The sequence below is a fragment of the Notothenia rossii genome (genome assembly GCF_949606895.1).
Source record: "Notothenia rossii genome assembly, chromosome: 4".
Taxonomy (NCBI): Eukaryota; Metazoa; Chordata; class Actinopteri; order Perciformes; family Nototheniidae; genus Notothenia; species Notothenia rossii.
In genome coordinates this window covers 17434057-17457218 of record NC_136902.1, presented here as the reverse complement: position 1 = coordinate 17457218, position 23162 = coordinate 17434057, and the positions used below count along the sequence as shown (strand labels likewise).

The 23162-nt window shown below is 41.3% G+C and overlaps 1 protein-coding gene across 1 annotated transcript in view; it reads right to left on the bottom strand.

Annotated features, from left to right (window-relative positions):
• slc9a8 (solute carrier family 9 member 8) overlaps positions 1 to 23162 on the bottom strand; it is a 33009-nt gene that overhangs the window by 4013 nt on the left and 5834 nt on the right. Inside the window, exons 5-13 of the mRNA XM_079676706.1 lie at positions 14525 to 14608; positions 13871 to 13972; positions 13620 to 13654; positions 13010 to 13153; positions 2728 to 2869; positions 2536 to 2641; positions 2326 to 2442; positions 317 to 399; positions 108 to 219 (exon numbers count right to left, since the gene is read on the bottom strand). Coding sequence (XP_079532832.1) covers positions 108 to 219; positions 317 to 399; positions 2326 to 2442; positions 2536 to 2641; positions 2728 to 2869; positions 13010 to 13153; positions 13620 to 13654; positions 13871 to 13972; positions 14525 to 14608 — 925 coding nt within the window. The remainder of the gene's footprint in view (positions 1 to 107; positions 220 to 316; positions 400 to 2325; positions 2443 to 2535; positions 2642 to 2727; positions 2870 to 13009; positions 13154 to 13619; positions 13655 to 13870; positions 13973 to 14524; positions 14609 to 23162) is intronic.

Sequence of the window (23162 nt, the reverse complement as noted above, 5' to 3'; positions counted from 1 at the left end):
AGATGCCCAATATATTAGGGCAGTGATCAAAGCTTAGACAAAACTAACAAAGAGCTGAATGTTGTTTTTTGTTTTTTGTGACATGTTAGACAAAAGGCTCATCTCACCACTAAACCACATGATGAACATCATTTTGGGAGTGATCTTGTGATCTCTGAAGAAGTTGAGCAGGAATGACAGGGGGAAGATGTTTATTGCTCGGCCTAGAAGAACCAGGACCTAGAGAGAGAACAAGAGCTGTCACTGACATTCATGGGGATCATCACCAGGAACAAAACAACATTCAAATAATGTTCCAAAATGAAAGGGCACTTACTATGCACCAGACGACGAAGGATATTTCAAAGTTATGAGGGAAGCTGAAGATGGAGAGACCGAGGAAGGCAAACACACACGTTTCTGGAAAGAGAAAACATGTAACATAGTGGTGAGTTTTTATTGTAAAATTAAAACAAAGGGGAAGGTGGGTTAAAGGGGTTTATTCCCATTCCGCCCCCTGCAGCCCCAACAACAGCCTCTGATTCGTCAACAGACTTCATGCAATGCTTCATGGCAGGGGTTCCCAACCTTTTTTCCCAAGAGCCCCCCCAAATGACTCCTGTTGGAAGTTTCCTTCCACACACACACACACACACACACACACACACACACACACACACACACACACACACACACACACACACACACACACACACACACACACACACACACACACACACACACACACACACACACACACACACACACACACACACACACACACACACACACACACACACACACACACACACACACACACACACACACACACACACACACACACACACACACATGTCCTTATACAGCATGTGTGCTAGAAGGACCATGTCAGTAGTAGGAATGTTTTAATGCATGAATGGGCTGGCATACAGGCATTTCCTGTGAAGAGCACAGGACGTGTGTGTTTGTCACCCTGAATTCAACCACCATATTTGTTTTGTCATATGAAGGGCGGTTACAAACACCTCAGGCATGGCCTCCCTCGTCACCATTTCCTCTCTTCAGTGACTAAGTGATCACTGAACCGGAATGCATTACAAGAATGAATAGTAGGAAATATTTGTCCAGGGTTGCATAATAACCACAAGCACATGATTTATTATTCACACACACACACACACACACACACACACACACACACACACACACACACACACACACACACACACACACACACACACACACACACACACACACACACACACACACACACACACACACACACACACACACACACACACACACACACACACACACACACACACACACACACACACACACACACACACACACACACACACACACACACACACACACACACACACACACACACACACACACACACACACACACACACAGTAATGCTTGGCCACATGATGCCTAGGCCTGATCTTGGAGGCTGACCCGTCTCAAAAATGCTACAACTACTGTCCCAAACTGGATGAATGTGAAGTATTTTGTTAAAGGAGGATGAAAGCGTAACTAAGGAGCACTATTGGAGTGACTTTGATGGTTATTGGACTCAGGATTAATTTATTTGGATTCCCGCTGTATGAAGAAATTAAAGGACGGCGCAAGTGGAAACAATTCATAAAGGGATTAAACTGTTTAAAACACATGCTCAAAGTAAGCGGGATTTTGCCGATGTGTTTATGTGGATTCAGAAGTCGTAAATAATCTACAAAATGGAGGAGACCGATCTGATCTGAGTAACTGTGACAAATAATCCAACTGAAACCGGCATGGACAATGACTATGTTTTAAAAATGCGCTTATCCAGACAAGCCTGGTTTGGACACTTTACGGGCAGAAGAAACATTTCTATTAAAGAAAGAATTATAAATGTCCGTCTTTTTATGCCTTTATTAGCTACTAACTTGAATTGTTATTCAAATTAATTAATCAATTATTTTTTATATTTTATTGTAATGTAGAGACAAGGCTTTTTAGTGACAATCATCTATTGCTTTACAATTATATGTAATAAAAAAAAAAGAGGCCTGGCACCCCCCCTGCGATCTTTGGCTCCCCAGGTTGGGAACCACTGCTTTATGGGATGCATCATTAGATCTATAAACTCTAACCATAACCCTAACCCTAAGACCCACGACCAACCAAAACAAGTATAATTTCTTATGTGGCCTAATGTAAAAAAGGGGCGAAGTGGGGAAAGGGGCGAAGTGACAATGGGGTGAAGTGACAATGGGGCAATATGGGAATAATTTAGGGGTGAATTGGGAAGGGGCGAAATGGGAAGACACCGGGGAAAAGACTAAATTCACTGACCACACATGAAGGCCATTGTGCGCAGTGTCTGCTGCATGAGGATCTGGGTCACAGGAGACAAGTTGTGATGGGTGTAGTGAGACATCACGATTCCCGCAAACAGGATGGACATTATTCCTGGAGGTGGAGAGGAAGAAAGACATTTAAAATAGTGGTATAAAGTCAAATATAAGAATCTCTAGTATGCATGGAGGAGTATGATACACCCACCAGACAGTTTGATGCCTTCTGCCAGTCCATAGGGAAGGTACGCAAAGATTATCATCATACCAAACTCTAGCGAAGGAGTCTTCCTCAGATCGAAGTGTTTTAGAAACTAATCAGTAAGTTAAGGAATTCAAACAACATGAAAACAGACAGAGTTTAACACATAACATAAATACACTAAAGTAGTCAGGATACAATAGCCGAGATGAGTCCAGTGAGTGTTCCCAGAGCAGCAGAACCAAAAAACATTTTGAGAAAATAACCCAACGCTTGTAAGAAAGTCTCCCAGCCTGTTACTGTGGAGTTGTCTGAGCCAGAAAAAAATCCCTCCGCCGTGCTGAAAGACAAAAGAGAGGAAAATAAATCAAGCCACAATATCAGTTACAAATCCTGAGTTGTGATACCTCTATCTGACCCTAGAGGGCGGAACAACTCCACAATTGAATACTACAAACTCACAACTCTGAGAGATTGTGTGTGAGATCAGAGTTTCTGCAGAATGTGTAATCCTTTATCAAAATCCTGTTTGGTAAACAGAGGTCAGTTGTATTGTATCAGCACAGTGAATCAACAGGAAGAGTGACAGGAAGGAACTTATGGTGACATTTGGCGATATAAAATGCCATCTGAGCCACAGTAATATGTTTTTAGAACGTTAAACATACATTTTCAAGGGTAAGGTGACTTTAAGCAACATGTAGACACATTAATGCCCAACAATAACTTAACATCTTTAACATGTTTCTTAGAAGTTAAAGCTGTCTATCAAGTTTATTCTTTGCACTCTAACGCAATTGGGTGGAAATGATTTATCAGCATGTTTTCATCCTAAAAGAAAAACATAATGGATGTGTTGAAGTTATTCTGCAGTAGGAATGCAGACAATCAATTTAATTATACAGTACAATCATTTTCTAATATCATTTATACAGACAAACAAACAGGAAACATGATAATCTGATTTTAATGCTTATTAACAAGCTCTCAAACAAAAGGCATTAGCTGCGTGGCTCCTATAAACGACTAGGGCAAACTGTTAAGTAGCTTTTAATAGAACCAGCCTGTGAGGTGCTAACAACAAGCAAACTGCCAGGGCTGTGCGGCCTTTCCATTATTCATGTAGTCATTTACACCATGCGGGAATACAGACACTTGAGATCACTTTGCACATTTAGCCGATTGTGAGTAGGGTAGATAAGGCAACTGTATAGTGAGTACGGAGTGAGCAGATAGGAACGCAGTGATGTAGACAAACAAGAGAGCCAACTGTCTGTTCCTGTCAAACTTGTCTGACAAGATTTAGAGGGTTGTCGATTGCGACCCCTATTTTGTTGACACGAACAATCTTTATAAACAATTCTGAGAGAATAGGTCACTAAATTGCCTATGACGACCGAAAGTTTCCTAACACTAAACATACGAGGCAGCAAAGGGACATTTGCTTTTCAGTCCTGCAGGCTTCCTCACTGATTGCCCTGTAGGTGTGTGTTCCAAGATGGCAGCACGTTGATTTTTTTCTGTCACGGGGTGCTTCTCTATATCACACCGCAGTACTTTCCCCACTTTAGCTCCGATATAGTTCCGAAATGTTGTGTTCACACCAAAAAAAAAACGAAAAATTAAATTAGTTCATGAGAACCTTTTTACCCCCTTTTCCATCCCTGCTAGAGATCAGGGACTTTTGTGGGAGAAAAAGGTTCCTATTTCTGATTGGCTGGGCGGATTGCAAACCAGGCCCCGTAAAACTCCCAAAAAGTGTTGTGAAGCCGCCATTTCATTACCCTCGCATTAGCATTATTAGCATTGGCATTAGCCCAGCGCACAAATGCAGAGAGAATAACTTATGGCAACACAAAAGAAAACATGGGAGCGGTGGAGATGAGGAGGTGTCAGCGTTCTGGCGATTTACTCGGAAGGCTTCAGTAGAAGCTGCTGGGAGTCCCAGCAGCTTCTACTGAAGCCAGTCCCAAACTCTGGGGACTTCCGGCCGGGGACTTCGGGTGGCAGTATACGCCGTGAAGTTGTTTGCGGCCTGCCAGTAAACCCAAAGCAGAAGAATAAGTGACGTCAGCGGCTTAATTTGCCTCATCCTCCTCCAGGGACTTATTCCGGTGTTCATGAGAACTAAAGAGTTCTCATGAACCTTTGTGGGAAAAGTACTGCTGTGTGAAAGCGCCTAATGTCGAGTGAAGCTGCTCCAGAGCCACTATTTCAAGCATACGACTTCTGTCAAATTAAGCCATGACAGAAGTCATTTTACTATGCTTAGGAATAAAGTTTTAAAGAAATTAAGGAAAGCTAAGGCAGATTTCTTTTTAACTATAATAGGCAAGGCAGGAGGTAATTCGAAACTGATCTGGGACCAGTTCAAAACATTAACTGGTAATCAACATAGGGAAAGAAAACAGTTTGAACTTAAAGTAAATGGTACAGTAAGCTTATAAACACCCCAGGCAATGTAGCTGAAGTTTTAAAATCACTATTTTATTGATTCTGTTGCTAACATTGCACAGTGTTTTCTCCTGACTGCACAAGTAATTGTCAAATCGATACAATGGAGCGAGCTTTCAGCTTAAGAAACAAAACTGAAGCAGAAGTTAAAAGAGTAATTAAATCCCTTAAACCATCTAAAGCAAAGGATATATTTGGTATGGATGCAGTTATGCTCAAAGACCTCAGTAAAACTCTTTCTCATCCTATTGCCAATATCATCAACCTCTCTTTCTGTCAAGGAATGTTTCCAAATGTTTGGAAGCCGGCTGTAGTTAATCCAATCTTTAAAGGTGGAGACCCAATGTCTACCAATAACTACAGGCCAATTAGTATCCTTCCTACAGTATCAAAAGTTGTTGAAAAATAACGGTGCTTTTTCTCTGCATCCAATGCGATTTGGCTTTAGGGCCAAATACTCTACAGAAACAGCCAACTGTTTTTTCACAGAACAAATAAAATCCAAAATGGATAAAGGTGGTGTTGTAGGAGCAGTGTTTCTCGACTTAAAGAAGGCCTTTGACACTGTTAATCACAAAAAAAATCATATCTAAGCTATCCAGCATTAACTTCCCCACACAAACACTTAAATGGATAGAATCATATTCGTTCAACCGTTCTCAGTATGCCAGAGTACAGAATAATCAATCATCTAACCTCCAGCTGTCCACAGATGTCCCACAAGGTTCAATTCTGGGTCCATTGTTATTTTCATTGTATATAAACGTCTTACCATCGATATGTCCTGACACAAACATCAAAATGTATGCTGATGATACTGTAATGCAGGGACCACCAAGCCACGGGCCACATCCGGCCCGCCAGACATTCTCATCCGGCCCGCACGATGGGGGTGACTGTGGCGTTGGCGGAGTGGTTAGTGCGTTCGCCCCCCACCCATTTTCTTTTTTACAACGTCTCGTGAGTAATGTGCAGTACCGGAGTCCAACAGAGAGGCAGCAGCTGCAGGACAGTAAACTGTGTACTGCGAAACCTTCCCTGCCTTGAAGAAGAAGTGATCCTTCGTTGTGAAGAGTCTGCTTTGTGCACTCCGCACTGCAGCAGTAGCCCTGCTGCGACAGAGGGGCAGGAGCTACGGGACAGTAGTCTAGAAGTGACCCATCGTTAGCGTGAAGAGTCTGCTAAGCTTTATGCGCTCCACAGTACCTTAGCGTGGTTAGTGGAAAATCAGCCTGTTGGCTAACTCTGGCGCATTTACAGAAATGTCAATCAATGTGCACTGTCCCTGTCAAATAAAAAAAATAATCGAGTGCCGCCGAAGGCATTAGCCGCTTTCACACCAAGTACTTTTCCGTACTTAGTGCCCAGCACTTAGTGCCAGCACTTAGTACCCCCATGGAACTAAGTACAGATCGCATTCACACCGGAATAAGTTCCCGGAGGGAAGATTACGCAAATGCAGCAATCACTTCTTCTTCTTCTGCTTTGGGTTTACTGACAGGCCGCAAACCACTTCACGGCGTATACTGCCACCCAAAGTTCCCGGCCGGAAGTCCCCGGAGTTGGGGACTGGCTTCAGTAGAAGTAAATCGTCAGAACGCTGACACCTCCTCATCACTCCACCGCTCCCATGTTTTTTTTTGTGTTGCCATAAGTTATTCTCTCTCCGTTGATGCGCGGGGGCCAATGCTAATGCTAATAATGCTAATGACAACAAATACAATGGCGGCTTCACAACACTTTTCAGAGTTTTACGGGGCGTGGTTTGCAATCCGACCAGCCAATCGAAATTGGTACTTTTTTCTCCCCAGGATAGTACCACCTCTCTAGCAGGCACTAAAAATGGGGGTAAAAGTTCTCGGAACTAAGTACTCTTTTTGGTGTAAACGCAAAATTCCAGGCACTAACGGAACTAAACAGGAAATGTACGGGGGAAAGTACTCCGGTGTGAACGCACCTAATAGTATGAAGCTGCAGCGTCGGAGACTGCAGTGGGACCGCACTCCTGGGACAGCACTTCTGGGACCCTAGTTGTTTTGCAACATCGCCACCCAGCGAATTGGAAGACCGTAAAAGTGAGTCCAGCGAGTATTGAGTCTCATACACAGCGAGTCTCTTTAGATATTGTAATGCTTGTTATTAACGATCTAAAAATGCATGAAAATGTGTTTTTCTTACAGAAATTAAATTATTATTAACAACAATTTGTTGCTAATATGTTTTTGTTTTTTTAATAACAAATGTATTTTGTATGTCAGATGTAAAACGATAGTCTTTTATATGTGTCTTATCAAATTTGACAATTATTTACAACGTGTATATATATATATATATATATATATATATATTGTAGTAAGAATTATATAATCTATTTATAATTGTAAATGTATATAGTATGTAGACATACATTTAGATGTATATTTTGTTAAAAGAAAACACAAATGTGAATTTAGTTTTTGGGAGAAGGGGAGGGGTTAAATACGCGTAAACTCCGTCCCACGCCTTTTCAGATGTGTAATTAGGAAGATAATTTCTTTATATATAATTTGTAAGTCAATAATATTTAGTTTATCAATTTGATACTGCTTACGTTTCTACAGTACCATAATTATCTTGTTTCATTTAATTATTGTAAAAAAAAATTGTATTGTATTACACGTTCGAAATAAATCAAATCAAATGCGTCTTTGAAGAGGTGCTTGATTACTCAAAAACAAAAACAACTGTTAGTGTGTTAATGCACCTGGCTGCCAAAGATAAACATGCAGTTTGACCGAAAGGCATTTCAGTGCAGAATCAATTTGTATTTGTATTTGTTTAGAAGACGGGCATAATTTCCTTAACACGGGCACGGAATGACCTCTGGAGTCCAGCATGTCTGAGTTCCTCTGACCCTTCCTCTGAAAGTGGAGAGGACACTGAGGATTCTTCACTGAGGTGAGGCGGGGTCTGTTGTTCCCTCAGCCACCAGAAAACAGCTCCAGCTGCAGTACCCCGGTAAGCCCTCTTCAGAGTAAAAACCCTCCAAGATTCCTCGCCGTCCACTTCCCCGGTAGCCTGTGCCAACGTCCTTATTAAGATGGTCGCATTGAAAGCACCCGGTTTCATTAAACAAATAAACAAAAAGGCTAATAGTTGGTTTTGCAGCGAGTCATCATAGGCTAACAGATGACTGTTTCCCTGTAAGACTCACATTTAGCACGTGTTGCTTGTATTGCTGTCCAATTCAACCAGAATAGTTGTTAACTTTAAACAAACAACACGATTACTCACACTCTTACTGTAATTAGTGATTAAATCAACAATTAATGTAGGACACCTATTTGGGCTTGCCAAAATCACGCTACAGTTTCATTAAACAAATAATCAAATATGCCAACAGTTTATTTTGCCGAATAATTGTTTTTAGTTCCTTTAATACGGCAAGAAGCTATCATAAGCTAACAGATGTTTGTTTGTATTGCCTTAAGACTATCATAGTTAATGTTAGGTAATCACACTTCATTTCAAGACACCGGAATTTTTATTAATGTTAAACAAATAAAACTTTAAAAGCACTTCCCATTACTCACACTCTGTGCTTTGTCGTTCATATTCATGTCTCCTGCTCGCTAGGTGGCAGTTTCACGAAAAACTAGGGTCCCAGGAGTGCGATCTCCGACGCTGCAGCTTCATGCTACTCGGAAAACCTGCTTATTAAAGGTTTTGCCCGTCCCTTTAACTAGGCTTTAAAGGTCCCATGTCATGGCCATTTCCACTGATCATAATTCCATTGTTGAGGTCTACTAGAATAGATTTATATTGTGCAATTTTCCAAACTCACATTGGTTTATCATACAGCATCTCTGTAAACTACGTGTATTCACTGAATTTCACTCTCTGCCTTTAGCGGCTCGTTGTAGCTCCAGTAGCTCCAGCCCCCACCCTCCCTGTGAGCACAGTGTGCTCTGATTGGTCGGGACGTTGTGAATCGCGCTAAGCTCCATGGAGGTGTTGTTTCCTTGTTTAGCGATACACAGCCAAACACAGCCAAACTCATCCTGAGCACACACAAAGTCACAGCCGAAGTAAAAACAATAAGTGTGGTTTGATATTGAGTAAGAAAAAGGTTGATAAACGCTGTGAGAATGGGTCTGCAGAGAGAATTTCGCCGCGATCCCGACTGTCTGTTATCAGCCTGTAGCCAGGGAGGAGAGATCAGCAGAGCTGCCTGCAGTGAGTGTGTGTCTGAGGTAGTCCGTGGATTGGTAAATTTTGACCAATCAGCGGGGGCTTAACGTAACTGCTCCGCGGACGTAACGTAACGGCTCCACGGATTGGTCCATTTCGTTCCGGGTACGGTTGACATCATGCGTACCAGGAAGAATCAAATGACGTATCTCCAACGAGGCGTTTTGGGGAGGTATTTTCTGTGTTAGAGTTGTACTCGCTACAGGGTGTACTTTGAGGGTTTGTGACTCTGCAGACCGTTTACATGCATAAAAACCTTCATTACACAGAAGGGGACGGGTAATAACCGGAAAAGCATGACATGGGACCTTTAAAATGGAACATTATTTTTGTTCGTCTTAAACCCACAGTTAAGGGAAATGTAACTTTGTTTTGCTACCACCCCTACAGTGCAGTGTCACGAAAAACTAGGGTCCTAGGAGTGCGGTCCTGAGATTGCAGTCTCCGACGCTGCAGCTTCATACCATTGCTTCGTTTTCCGAATGCCAGGAAGTATTCTTGCCTCGCTTCTGATGCAAGTGACTCGGAAGACATGTGCTACCAAGCAAGCGTACTCGACATTGAGAAACACCCTGTCTCTGTTAGTGTTTGTCTCATTCTCGTTTTTTTTGGCATTGACTACCTCTTGTGCATACTGACATTTTATCATTTTTATTTCGCTTTTTAGATCCCATTTTTAAATTGGTCTGCTGCGCTTTTAAAACGTTTTAAAAGCTTAAAATAGTTTTTGGGATGTTTTGCGTCGTTTTGTGCCGGTGCTTCGCAGTGACTGGATTGTTTGCTCTCTGCCTGAGCTGTCGCTCTTTCGGACTCTGGATTGCTGTCAGATGCAATTTTCTACCTATCATATGTATACTGAGGACACTATTGTATATTCATGTGCTCCTTCTCTGGATATTGCCGTTTCCAATTTAAAATCTGATTTTATCACGCTGCAGCATGCCCTTCTTGATTCTAAACTGCTATTGAATGGTAAGAAAACCAAAGCAATGCTTTTTGCTCCCAAGTCAGCGTCCTCTTGCCTTTCCATTGACACCCTTGATCGCGTCTCTGTTGAGTTTGTCGATACCTACAAATATCTTGGCTTTTGGTTGGACAGTAATCTGAACTTCAAACACCACATTGAAGTTCTAACAAAGAAATTCGAAATTCACTCTTGGCTTCCTTTTCAGACTTAAATGTTGTTTTTCAACTTCATCCCATAAAAGGTTGGTCTCTGGCTTATTCCTGTCCCAGCTGCACTACGGTGATACCATTTATAGATTTGCCTGTCCCACTGTTTTGGCCAAACTTGACCCACCATACTGCACTGCGTTATATCAAATGCACCCTATAGGACTCATCTTTGCACACTGTATAGCATAACTGGATGGTCCTCACTTACTATGCGTAGGATGCAGCATTGGTTTTTATTCATGTATAAAGCCATTTTAGGTAAGCTTCCACTGTATGTGCCAGATTTGCTCCAGTTTGCGACTCTTACAACCTCAGATCCAGTGCCTGGATACGGTTCCAGGTTCCTGCTGTGCGGACTGAGGCTGGAAAAGGGAGTCTTTTTTATTATGGTCCTTGGTCTTGGAATGACCTTCAATCAAACCTCAAAGTGAGGGCACTTGTCTCAATAGTATGCTTTACATTGAAGTTGTCTTAAGTCCTTACCACCAGCTGCTCTTGCAGTAATAAGTAGTGCCTTTCTTACTATCCTCATGTGCACAATGTAGTGACTGCTTTTCCTCTTTTGTTTTCTTAGTTATGTTCTCTGTATTTTATATGTTTGTGTTATGTGTTATGTGTAACGTTGCTGCCTTCTTGGCCAGGTCAGCATTGAAAATGAGATTTTATCTCAATGCTTTTTTATCTGGTTAAATAAAACATTTCTTTCCCTCATTACTGGAGGTTTCAGGTATTACACCGATACTGTGAAAGCATTCCAACAACAATCCTCATCTGTGAAGATTAGTCGGATAAATGTGTGAGTCCCAGCTTTTGGACTTCACATTCAGCACATTTTGACACACTGGTACCCACATTCTCTGCATTTGTAAACTATGGGGATAAAATAGGTCACTGGTTCTTTTCTCATCTCAAGTCCTGTCAGGGCCAATCAGCATTAAGCAGGTGGGGTTAAAAGGTTGGATTATGCCTCACTGCACCTCAGCTGACAGAAGAACAGGTGTGTCAATGTTTGCGAGGGTGGTTCCTGCATCAAAGCAGATAATCGCACCTTGAGGTTAATATACAGTCTTAATAGTAGTGGCGTGGTGATGAAATAAAGATTACAAATATTAAAAAAATCTTGAAGACCAGGGCTCGACATTAAGGACTGCCCGATGGCCCGGGGCCATCTAGTATTTAGCTCGGGCAATGAAGCCTCTCCTGCTGGTTGCCCGATCGGGCAATCTATTATGCCAGTATCATGCAGCTCGCGGATCCAGTAATTAGTGACCCGACAGTAAAACTAAACATATCTATAACTAGTTTAGGTAGTTTGAGAGGTTATTAAAATAGCTACGAGTGATATTCTAACCTGAAGTGTGTGTGTTTTGTCCGCTCACCGCTGCAAGCGCTGCGTGTCGACTCGTCAGCAGCAGCTGATCTCTCTCTCCCGTCAGATTAGACTTCACTCGCGTTTATGTCCATATCAATCAGATCCAGCTAGTTCTAGCTAATGATATGACTACCTGCTTATTAAAAGACACCTAAACAATAAGCATTGCTATGCAACCGGGTGAGGCCACAAAGTATAGCGCAGCATTATGCATTTGTTTACATGCCCACCGGAACCCCGAGGCATTACCAACAGATCAACGCACAATCAATGCACAATCAACCCAGACAGGACATCTCTTTCTCCACATTACGTGTTAGACATTAGAATTGACTATTCTTGTCTGTCACATAAGTGGCGCAACTGAAGCGGTATTGCGCTAAAGGGAAATTATTTTGACCGAAGAGATATAGATTTGCCGGCTAACGGGAACTCCGACGTCACCATGTTGTGTGCTTCGCGGATGCGCTCGGCTCCTCTCCACTGCTGCTCGGGTCTGCTCGGTCAGATTCCGGATGAGGAAGCATTCATTCGACCAACTTACAGTAGATAACATTACAAACATTTTTAACAGGGGCCATAATAGTGTAAATAATGTTTGTTTTGGCAGTTACAACTGAATGTAATGTTTTCTACTTTTTTACATCTGGGAAGGCATTTGCCTTCATCCGATGGAAAGTGTCTTGACCAACAACTTAAGTATTTCTTATAGCTATGCAGGGCATGCAAGCGAGCAAACAAGATCAAACAAACAAGTGAAATGAAGAATAAAATTGAAATTGTAAAATATAATATTGTGGTGGTTCATCTTATAATTCAGTCTAGAGAATGCACCAGACAGCATCTACAGTAAGACCTGGAAAAATCTAAATGTTCTAGGGGGAGGCCCCCCAAACCCTTCGTGCCATTTCATCCGCACGCATTTTTCAAGGCAATCTCTATTGGGCTCAGGGCCATCTGTAAATTAGCTTAGTTGGCCCACAGGGCCATCTCCCAAAATCCTTAATGTCATGCACTGAAGACCATCGCCATATTTCTTCATGCTGCTTTTTATGGATTTCTTTCAACTCCAAATACTTTGAAAGGGACTGCATAGGGAACTCTAGGTACAATTTAGGTTTTTTAAAATAGTATACTTGTCTCGTTAGTTGCTGATAGTAAAAAGCCGTGTAAATATCATGCATGGGCAAATTTGAGGTTTTACCCCGTATGAACAAACAAACATTGAGGAAGGAGAAAGACTCTTACTTCGTGAGGACAATGGAGACGGCGTCATTGAGGATGCTCTCTCCAAACACCAGCATTTGGAGGACCGGGTCAACATCCAGGGCGTTAAAGATGGCGATGGTCGCCACGGGGTCCACAGCTGAGATCAGTGAGCCGAAGGCAAAGCTACAGCAAGAGAGTGGAAGTGTGTTATACAGGAGCAATAAGACATGCACATAAAAATTAAGAAACAAACACACATTGGCAACAAAGGGACAAAATCTGTAAGTGCACGAGGTCAGAAGGATGCAGACAGGTTATGCATCACAAACAAGGAAGCACATGTTTTTACTCAGCGAGGTCAGACCTACAATTTGTTAATTTTACAATTGCAATAATGTTGGAGAATACTTCAATACTTCACTGCTTGTGTGTTACAGTCATATCTGGCAGCTGGATTATCCAGCTGGAACTGAACAAGTCTGTGGGTGTTGCTGTTGTGAAATACCTATATCCAATTTCCTTTGAAGTCATTTGTACAAAAAGATGTTCTAATGTTAAAAGCCTGGCAGTACAAAAGTTGAATCCATAGAGACTTTATAATTATTGTTATAAAAAGGAATGCAAGTTGAAAGGGAACACTAACACTCACCTATCAGTCATTGACATTTTATAGATCACACCAGCCTGAGAAAAACACAGACACACATTTCAGAGTGGCAACAAAGAGCTCTGGTATGTTAACACATAGAGCAAGAAACATTCTGAACAATGTAAAGATGCTAGGGGCTATTTGCACCTTCACACCGTATTAACAACACACATTTTATTTAGCGTCAAAAGGTTCAAACTCTTTCTCTGAACAGGCCCCGTGTTGTTGACTGATACAAACACAATCCTCACCTGCCCAAGGAAATAGATCCCTCCTCCGACGATGAAAGCAGAGATGGCCGTGCCGAGCACAGCAAAGAGAGTGATGGAGCCAATGTTCTGGAAGAAGTTACCCTGAACATACATGGACACAAAGCTCAAGTATTCATAGGCTTCAGTAGCATGACACTTACATAACATGGTGTATAACATGAGGCAAGCAGTCAAATGAAAAGTAGGGCAGAGTACATGTACAGAGAAAAAAACACAATTTCATTTTTTAATAATGTAACAGAATGTATCTATAAATAATCTGATAAATAATCAAATGGTAGGAGCCACCTTTTTGCATTTGCCAATGAGTTTCAAACCTCAGATATGATTATATATGACAATTGTGAAAGAGCATATCTGAAAGAGAGCAGTTTCATAGCATAGCCATTGCTGCAACAATCATAAGCACTTTAAACGTTTGAGTGTGTTATTATTTCTTAAGTGACTTATTGGTGCTATGATTCTTTCTCTACATATTTGTATATCAATCACTTTTGTAATTGTTAGCCAATTGATCTTGCATAGGAAATAAATACCAACGTTATGTCACATGTACACTGCTTTGCACTGTTAAGTACATCACATGCATAACGTGTCATTCCTTCTTTTATATCTTGACACTATAAATAATACCTTATGTAAAGAGTATCCCGATTCAAAGATGATGGGCGGAAGGAGCAGAAGGAAGAACATGTTTGGTCGGAACATTTCCTCTTCCTTAAAAAATAAAATAGAGACAAAGTTACATACAATAGCAGTCAAGGTCAGGTCAGGTGACAGACCAGTGATTCTAACCTTGGCTTGTCAAATAGTAACAAGGGAAATTGCCAAGTACAGCTAGCTGAGAGCTGCCTGTAGCAAAAACATTCAATAATCATTTCAGATGAAATACATTTCAAAGTGCTGTGTACAGTGAACATTTAAATTAAACAATTTACTTATCTATAAAAGGATTTGTTAGCATTTTTTATTCATCCTTAAATGAGCCTACAATTCTAAAGCAAATAGGTACTGTTTTATACAAAGAAATTGTGAGTGTGTGTGTGTGTGTGTGTGTGTGTGTGTGTGTGTGTGTGTGTGTGTGTGTGTGTGTGTGTGTGTGTGTGTGTGTGTGTGTGAGAATAATAAATCATGTGCTTGTGGTTATTATGCAACCCTGGACAAATATTTCCTACTATTCATTCTTGTAATGCATTCCAGTTCAGTGATCACTTAGTCACTGAAGAGGGGAAATGGTGACGAGGGAGGCCATGCCTGAGGTGTTTGTAACCTTTCATATGACAAAACAAATATGGTGGTTGAATTCAGGGTGACAAACACACACGTCCTGTGCTCTTCACAGGAAATGCCTGTCTGCCAGCCCATTCATGCATTAAAACATTCCTACTACTGACATGGTCCTTCTAGCACACATGCTGTATAAGGACATATGGATACTTATATTCGATTTTCTTTGTATTCACAATAGGCCTGCACGATATTGGAAAAAACTGACATTGCGATTTTTTTCCCCCTGCGATATATATATTGCAATATGAAAACATACAGGAATTGAAGAAAAGACAGTTTTTTCCCCCGCAAACCATCCTTACTTGAACTTTAATGCTATAACATTGGTATTTTTTTAACTATATTTAACCGGATGAAGGATTTTAGTCACGGACGTATGGATCTTAAGTTATCAGAGCAACAAGCTGAGCTAGCTCGGTTAGCAGCGCCGAACTGCCCTGGAGAAACACATGAAACTACTTTATTCAGTGTGTTTACCTTCAATCACTGGGTCTGTTTGTTTTGGAGATTTGATTGGTGGTTTGCTGTGCATGCAGAGCCTGCATGTCACTCACTCAAGTACCCCTGACATGAGAGCCGCGCAAGTTTTCCTTTTGTAGCAAGCAGCAAAATAAATGTAACATGACGTGTTTGAGTTCATTTGCCTACTTAATATCGCAAGTTTAGTTTTTTTATTATAAAGATCGCACGTCCACGCAATGTGAATATCACGCATGCGCAAATCGTGATTATCGTCACGACACGATATATCGTGCAGCCCTAATTCACACACACATACACGTACACAGAGCAACCCCTGCACGCTGATTATGTCAGCGATATAATGAAATCATTGTTGCTTTCAGCTAAATGGGTCAGCCTCCAAGATCAGGCGTAGGCATCATGTGGCCAAGCATTACACTCTGGCTGCCCATGTGTCTGTGCATGATGCGCCATGTGTTCAAAGCCAGTGTGTGTGTGCGTGCGTGTGTGACTGTATTCTTTGCATTATCTATGACAGTAATGTAATAGTAAATGTACTGTATGCATTAGTGAATGTTGATAGGGGAGATCTATTTCTGGGCTATGGTTGACCCTGCAGTTGTGTCTGTCAGGCAGATAGAAGAGGGTCATCCCATATTTGCTCCATCCAGTCAACAATCTCTCTTACTGTATTATGGAACTCAGCTTTGACAGCTGGTTGGGGCTGACTCAACCCCAATAACTCGACAAGCAGATGAAGACAATTACTCCCCAAACAGAATCGTTTTTGATTACTCTAAACACTGCAAATATATGATTTGTTATAGGTTGGCAATTAATAACTGTCTTCTGTCAAGCACAGTTGTGTTTTCAAGTATCGTTTTTTTACTTTATTTATATATATGACATACATGATTGGTGAAATTAACTGTTCAGAAAGGGCAGTGCTAGATAACATGACTAATTGCAGGATCCTCTGAATTTATAAACATGTTTTTTTCCATCCAACTCATTATTCTGGGCTATGACCCAGATATGCATGCCACAATAGCACAGCATATGTCTCAATTGAAGACCATACTGCAATTTGTGGCTGTCAGGATTTTTTACTTTGGCTCTAATGATCCATTTGACAACACCAACCAACACTATACACTCAATATAAACTCTTAAAAACACTTCAGGTAAAGAGGACAGCCGACACCAGGTGTAAGCTGGAGTAAATAGTTGTGCTTTAGCTTACTTTGCCTTATTATGCATTCAAATTTCAGGCAAGGTAGGTCAGAAGGCACTGCTCCCAGATTATTACTCTTTGGCATTTATCTCTGGCCAATCTCTACCCTTCAGGGCAGATAAAAGGTCAGGAATGAATATTACCACCTGAGACACAAGAGGTATACCATGCATGCTCTGACATCTACAGCTGTATTTCCGCATGAATGCCTGCATGTCCCTGACTGAATAAGCACACACAGACTTTGCATATATGCACATCTACAGATTTAAATAAGCAGATGTCAGCAAGCTAGTGCTTTGCCGTATTTGTCGATAAGAGCTTTAGTAGGGCTTCAATTATTGGTCAAAGTTATTTTTGAAAAATGTTTGTAAATTACATTTGATTAACTGATTAATGATTAAGTCATTGAAATAAGCCCAAGGTAAAAACATCCAATTGGTTGTTGTGCTAGCCAACAGTCCAACAATGTTTACTTTGCAAAAACAAAGAAAAGCAGCAAATCCAAACAGTTACTAAGTAAAAAACTGCAAATATTGAGATAGATAAACCCAGAGAGTAGAGGATGGGCATACTCTAGGGAAGTGCAGAGCTTGAACTAAATTAGAAAAGATGAATGCCAAAGATGAAGAGAGCACAGTTAAAAGAGGGTCTAGAAGAGAGAACAGAAAAATATGAATGGGAGTGACGGGGAGGCCTTCGTTGGAAGTACAGGCTCCCTGGGGGCTCAGCTTTGACACAGTGACATCACCACATGGGAAAAAGCCCCCTTAAACCACAATTAAAACTGTTCCCCCTGCGACGCTCTCTACGGCGTGGGAGAAATCTATTAAAAGTGCGTGCTACCCCTTTAAACACACCACTGCTGCCACTGAGGAGAAATGAAGCAAGATAATACAGTACAGAGAGAAAATGAAATGATTATCTGGAGTACACTGTAGATGAAAGTATAATAACCTATGTATATCTGTCTGTGCCCTGCCTAAGAGAGAAAATGCTTCTAGTGTGTTACTTCTTACTAGCATATTTTCTTTAATCTTTGTCAGAGCACATGGGAAGGGGATGGGCTGATGAGAGAAAGGGGAAGCAGTGACCAGAAAAGTAGAAACGGAACTGCCTCTCGTCATGTGCTGATTTGTAGGGAGATGACGGGAAATAGAAGGATTGGTAGGAAATAGCAAAGAAAAATGAGTGGTGGTGAAAGCCAGTCAGGACAGGATGCTTGGTGGTTTGTGGGGCAGACCCAGAGGCCTGCTAGATTAGTCAAGTGGGTCTGCTAAAGAAACATGCTTGTTGGAAGAGATTTCACAGCACTAAAGCATTTGAAGATAGTTAGAAGTATCGGAAAGCACCCAGTTTCAACCTGCAAAATCAGCTAGTCATTGAAAAGAAAAGAGAAAGACAGATGCCTTCCTTTGACGAGATGGTCAAACATGGACCTGTGAGTAAATGCACTGTATGAACAATTTGAGAAAATAAAAATAAAAACAGAACAGAACCACAGGCTGTGCTACTCACTGAACAGGTTACATGGTGCATCCTGCTCTCAGGGGCTATCTAAAAAACAAATGGATCTGCATCATGGCCTGGGACTTTTGAAGACTCAAAGGCCTACAAACCATTTAGCAAATCCATGATCCTGCAAAAATGCTGCTGCATATCACAGTATAACTAAATGCATTACACTCTACTTAACCCTTAGATGCATAAGTGGGGTCAAAAATGACCCTGAGGGTTGTTATTCTTCAAAATCTCTGAAATTAAAAGTTTTTACACTTCCATATTCCAGGTATTCCTCATAAAACATGTTTGTGACTTGAAGCCATTTGAATTTTTTTGAATATTTTTATACATTTTAAGAAATTGCAGTTTTTGTGTCACTACCCCAGTTTTTCATAAGCGGGGTCAAAATGACCCCAAGCATTTCCTACAGAATCTCAAGGGTTTGCTTTGGGAACCGTTGATTCTTACCAACTGTGACTGTCAGGATACATTTTCTGTCCCACTTACACATCTGATGCCTGCAGTCTCACCACCAGGAGGTCAGTTTGACACAGCAGCATACATGTACATACATCAACTCCATGACTTTTCTGTGATAGATAGCATGTTGGTTGGGTCAAAAAAGTAGACACTAGTTAGCTAACTACAAAATAATGTTAGTAGTAATGTTAGTACTCTGTTAGCTAGCTTACTAAGCTAGCTAAGATTACACTAGCGTACTAAGCTAGCTAACATTACACTAGCTTACTAAGCTAGCTAACATTACACTAGCTTAGTAAACCAGCTGATATTACTGCATTTGTTGTGTAGAGACTCACTGTATTCATAATTCCTTCTAATAAAAGCTAACCTGTTAGGTAACCTATTATATGATTATTGAATATTGATTGTGTGTGGGTGTGGGTGGTGGGTGTGGGTGTGGGTGTGGGTGTGTGTGTGGGTGTGTGTGTGTGTGTGTGTGTGTGATTATCTAAAGGTCTTTGTTCTATAAGGTTGTGACCAATACAGAGTTATGACAGTTTTGGTCGTATGTTTCTTCACAGTGTGAAGCAATGCAGTCAAACAGTTGGCAAGTACAAGTTAATCAAGGGGAGTTTAAGAGTGGCTTCAGAGCCCTGAAGTATAAATATGAAGCAATACAAAGGTGAGGTAAGGATACAACTAATTTACTAACAGCAATAGATACATGTTTTTATGTGCTTAATGATTACACAATTGCATTGGAAGTGACCTTACCTTTGTAGCTGCTTCTCAGTTTATTGACATTCCTTATCTACCTGTCATCCTTTTCCTCTATTCTAGCAAGCTTGCACACCACCAGTACAGTAAGTACATGTATACGAAGAAAGTAGCCAAAGCCTTACCATTTAAATACACCTTCTGCTTTAAACAGCAGCCACACAATAACTTCACACCTGCAGTCCGCTGGCCAGAGCAAGTTTGTTGGGTTTTGAGAGACTCTATTTTTAAATATAAAAAAGATAAGCCTCGTGCAGATTCAGTCATCAATTAATTGGTTATCAGAAAATGAATATCACAAAATAGAAAACTGCGAATGTAATTTTATTTCCAATAAAAATAACTTGGCTTTCATAAGTAATGCGCAAACTACCAGAGAAACCTCAGTCTTTCAGCTGCAGACAAAACATTAAACTGCTTTTACAGCTTGCTATTACAAAAATATATATTTATACGTTGTTTTATGTATTTTTCTTTAAACTGTAAAATATGCTTAATGAAGACTTTATTAAACAAAAGTGTAATAAATCAGGGATGGGACAAATGATGTAATGCTGTCGCAATATAGTCTATTGTGTGACATTAAAATACACTAGCACCAGTATAGCAATACATTTACATTGAACTTACTAACTTTTCAGCCTATTGTGAGTCTATGGCTATAGTTGACAAAATTATGTAATGTTTTTTCATGCTGTTATACTTGTATTTAAATGTCATATTATCTTTAATCCACTCTTCCAACCCTCAAGTTATTTAAACGTTTGATTTTTTGGAGACTTACTGAGGACCATGCCTTTTTGGTTTAAGCCCGCCTTGTGCGCTGTTTTCGCTGTAATTCGCAGACATGCATGTCTGTGCCTTTACTTACATATAAATGCACAGACATTTATGTAGATAGCTGCATATTGATTTATAGTTTTGTGTGTCATTCAAACATTGTCTGTTTTATGTTTTCTCATCTAGACTATCATGGCTACTTGGAGGCCAGCTAGGATAGCCGAAGACGTTGCTCGAGATATGATCCTGAACGGATGGGATGAAGAGCCCATCGGTGGGATTGACTCGGGATCTGACATCTCAGATGTAGAGTATCCAGATTATTGTCCACCTGGACATGTCAGGCCGTCTGGGAACCAACCTGCCCTGCCGAACAAGATCAGTCAGACACAGAGGAGTCCTCTGAGTCCTCCGAAGAGGAAATGGATATTGTGTCCAACAGAATGAGCCGCAAGGGGTCTTACTGGCAGAGTTACCTCCCACCCAGGCTAAAACACCAAGCCACAATTTACTGAGAAGTCGGTCAGAGCCTGCACATGGGCTTAGCACCGTCTCTCCAATAGATGCATGGAAGCTGCTTATCACTGATAGTATATTAGAAGAGGTGTTGAGATGCACAAACATGGAGGGAAGAAGAGTCGCAACAAACAGAGGAAAAGAGTGGAAAAATCTAAGCAAAGAGGAGCTCATGGCTTCATTGGATTGACCATTCTTGCAGGAAGTGAGAAAAACTGGGATGTACCAATCCGTGTGCTCTTTGGGAGTCCTCTACACAACCCAATGTACAAGGCACAATGTCAATTGGACGTTTCGAAGATATTCACCGTTTGCTGCGCTTTGATGACAAGAGGACCAGAGCCTCCCGACTGGAAACAGACCACATGACAGCCTTCCGCTACATATGGGACTGTTCCTGGTCAACTGCAGGCAGAAATTCATCCCCAGTGATTGTGTCACAGTGGACGAACAGCTTGTACCATTTCGAGGGAGGACAAAGTTTTTGCAGTATATGCCAAGCAAGCCTGCCAAGTACGGCATAAAGATATTCTGGGTTTGTGATGCACGCACTCCTTATGCAATTGATGGGAATTGTGTACACAGGGAGACAACCAGGGGGAAGAAGTCCAGAAGAATCTAGGGGAAAACACTGTCCGTCAGTTGTGCAGTGGATTTCAGACACACAGGTCGCAACCTCACCACAGACAACTTCTTCACCAGTGTGCCTCTTGCAGAGCATCTCCTGGAGAAGGGGGTCTGACAATTGTGGGAACGTTGCGACAGAACAAGCCAGACATCCCTCCAGTGATGAAGGCTTCCAAGTCGAGGGAGGTCCACAGCACTGAATTTGGGTTCAATGGCAGCATGACCATGATCAGCTATATCAGAAAAAAGGGAAAGGCTGTTCTGCCTTCTCAGCACAATGCACCACAGCAAGATGGTGGATGAAAACAGCCAAAATAAAAAAACAGAAATAATCCTCTTCTACAACCAGACAAAAGGAGGTGTAGATACCGTTGACCAGATGGTTGGCTACTACACCTGCAAGCGCCAGACACAGAGGGTGGCCCATGGTGCTGTGGTACAACATGATTGATATAGCCACTCTAAACGCCTACTCATTTTTCAGGGCTCAGCACCCTGAAATTTCCACAGGTATCACCAACGCACGGCGACATTTCCTCACAGAGCTCTCAAAGGAGCTTGTGACTCCTCACATAAAAAGTCGACTGGAAGGTACCCCAAACCTACCAACCTACATCACTGAAGCAATGGAAGGTGTGTGAGTGACAAAAGCTGCAAACCAGCAACAGGAGAGAAGCACAGAGGGCCAACAGAAGAGAAAGAGGTGCCAGATGTGTCCAGAAACAAAGATCGCAAAGCCACCAATTGCTGTTGGAAATGCAGTACCCCAGTGTGCAATGGTCACAGCCAAAAGCAAATAGTCTGTGACAACTGCACACAGTGAATAGAGAAAAGACGTTTGTGTGGGCACATGTGAGTGGACAGTGTTCTGGTCTTATGTATGTTCATTCTCTTTTTTGTCCTCCAGACAGATGGACATACTAACAATAATTTTTGAAGATTTTTGATGTTATTTCCTGTGAATTGTTTTTATAAAAAAGTTATAAATAAGCATGTTCAATGTAAAATCAGTCTTTTTGTTGACCCAAATATAATAAATATAATCACCTTTAACCAAAATTAAAGACATTTTTTAAATTCATTGCAAAAACACATTGATTCTAATTGGGGTCATTTTTGACCCCACTCATGGAAGAGTGTACTGTAGGTATTGGTCGTTCATGCATCCAAGCAGTGATAACAGGTCATGAAGCCAATATACGGACAGGTGAGGATGCGATTATCGGAAAGCATCCAGTTTCAACCTGCAAAATGAGCTAGTCATTGAAAAGAAAAGAGAAAGACAGATGCCTTCCTTTGACTAGATGGTCAAACATGGACCTGTAAGTAAATGCACTGTATGAACAATTTGCGAAAATAAAAACAGAACCGAACCACAGGCTGTGCTACTCACTGAACAGGTTACATGGTGCATCCTGCTCTCAGGGGCTATCTAAAAAACAAATGGATCTGCATCATGGCCTGGGACTTTTGAAGACTCCAAAGGCCTACAAACCATTTAGCAAATCCATGATCCTGCAAAAATGCTGCTGCATATCACAGTATAACTAAATGCATTACACTCTACTTAAGCAGTGATAACAGGTCATGAAGCCAATATACGGACAGGTGAGGATGCGA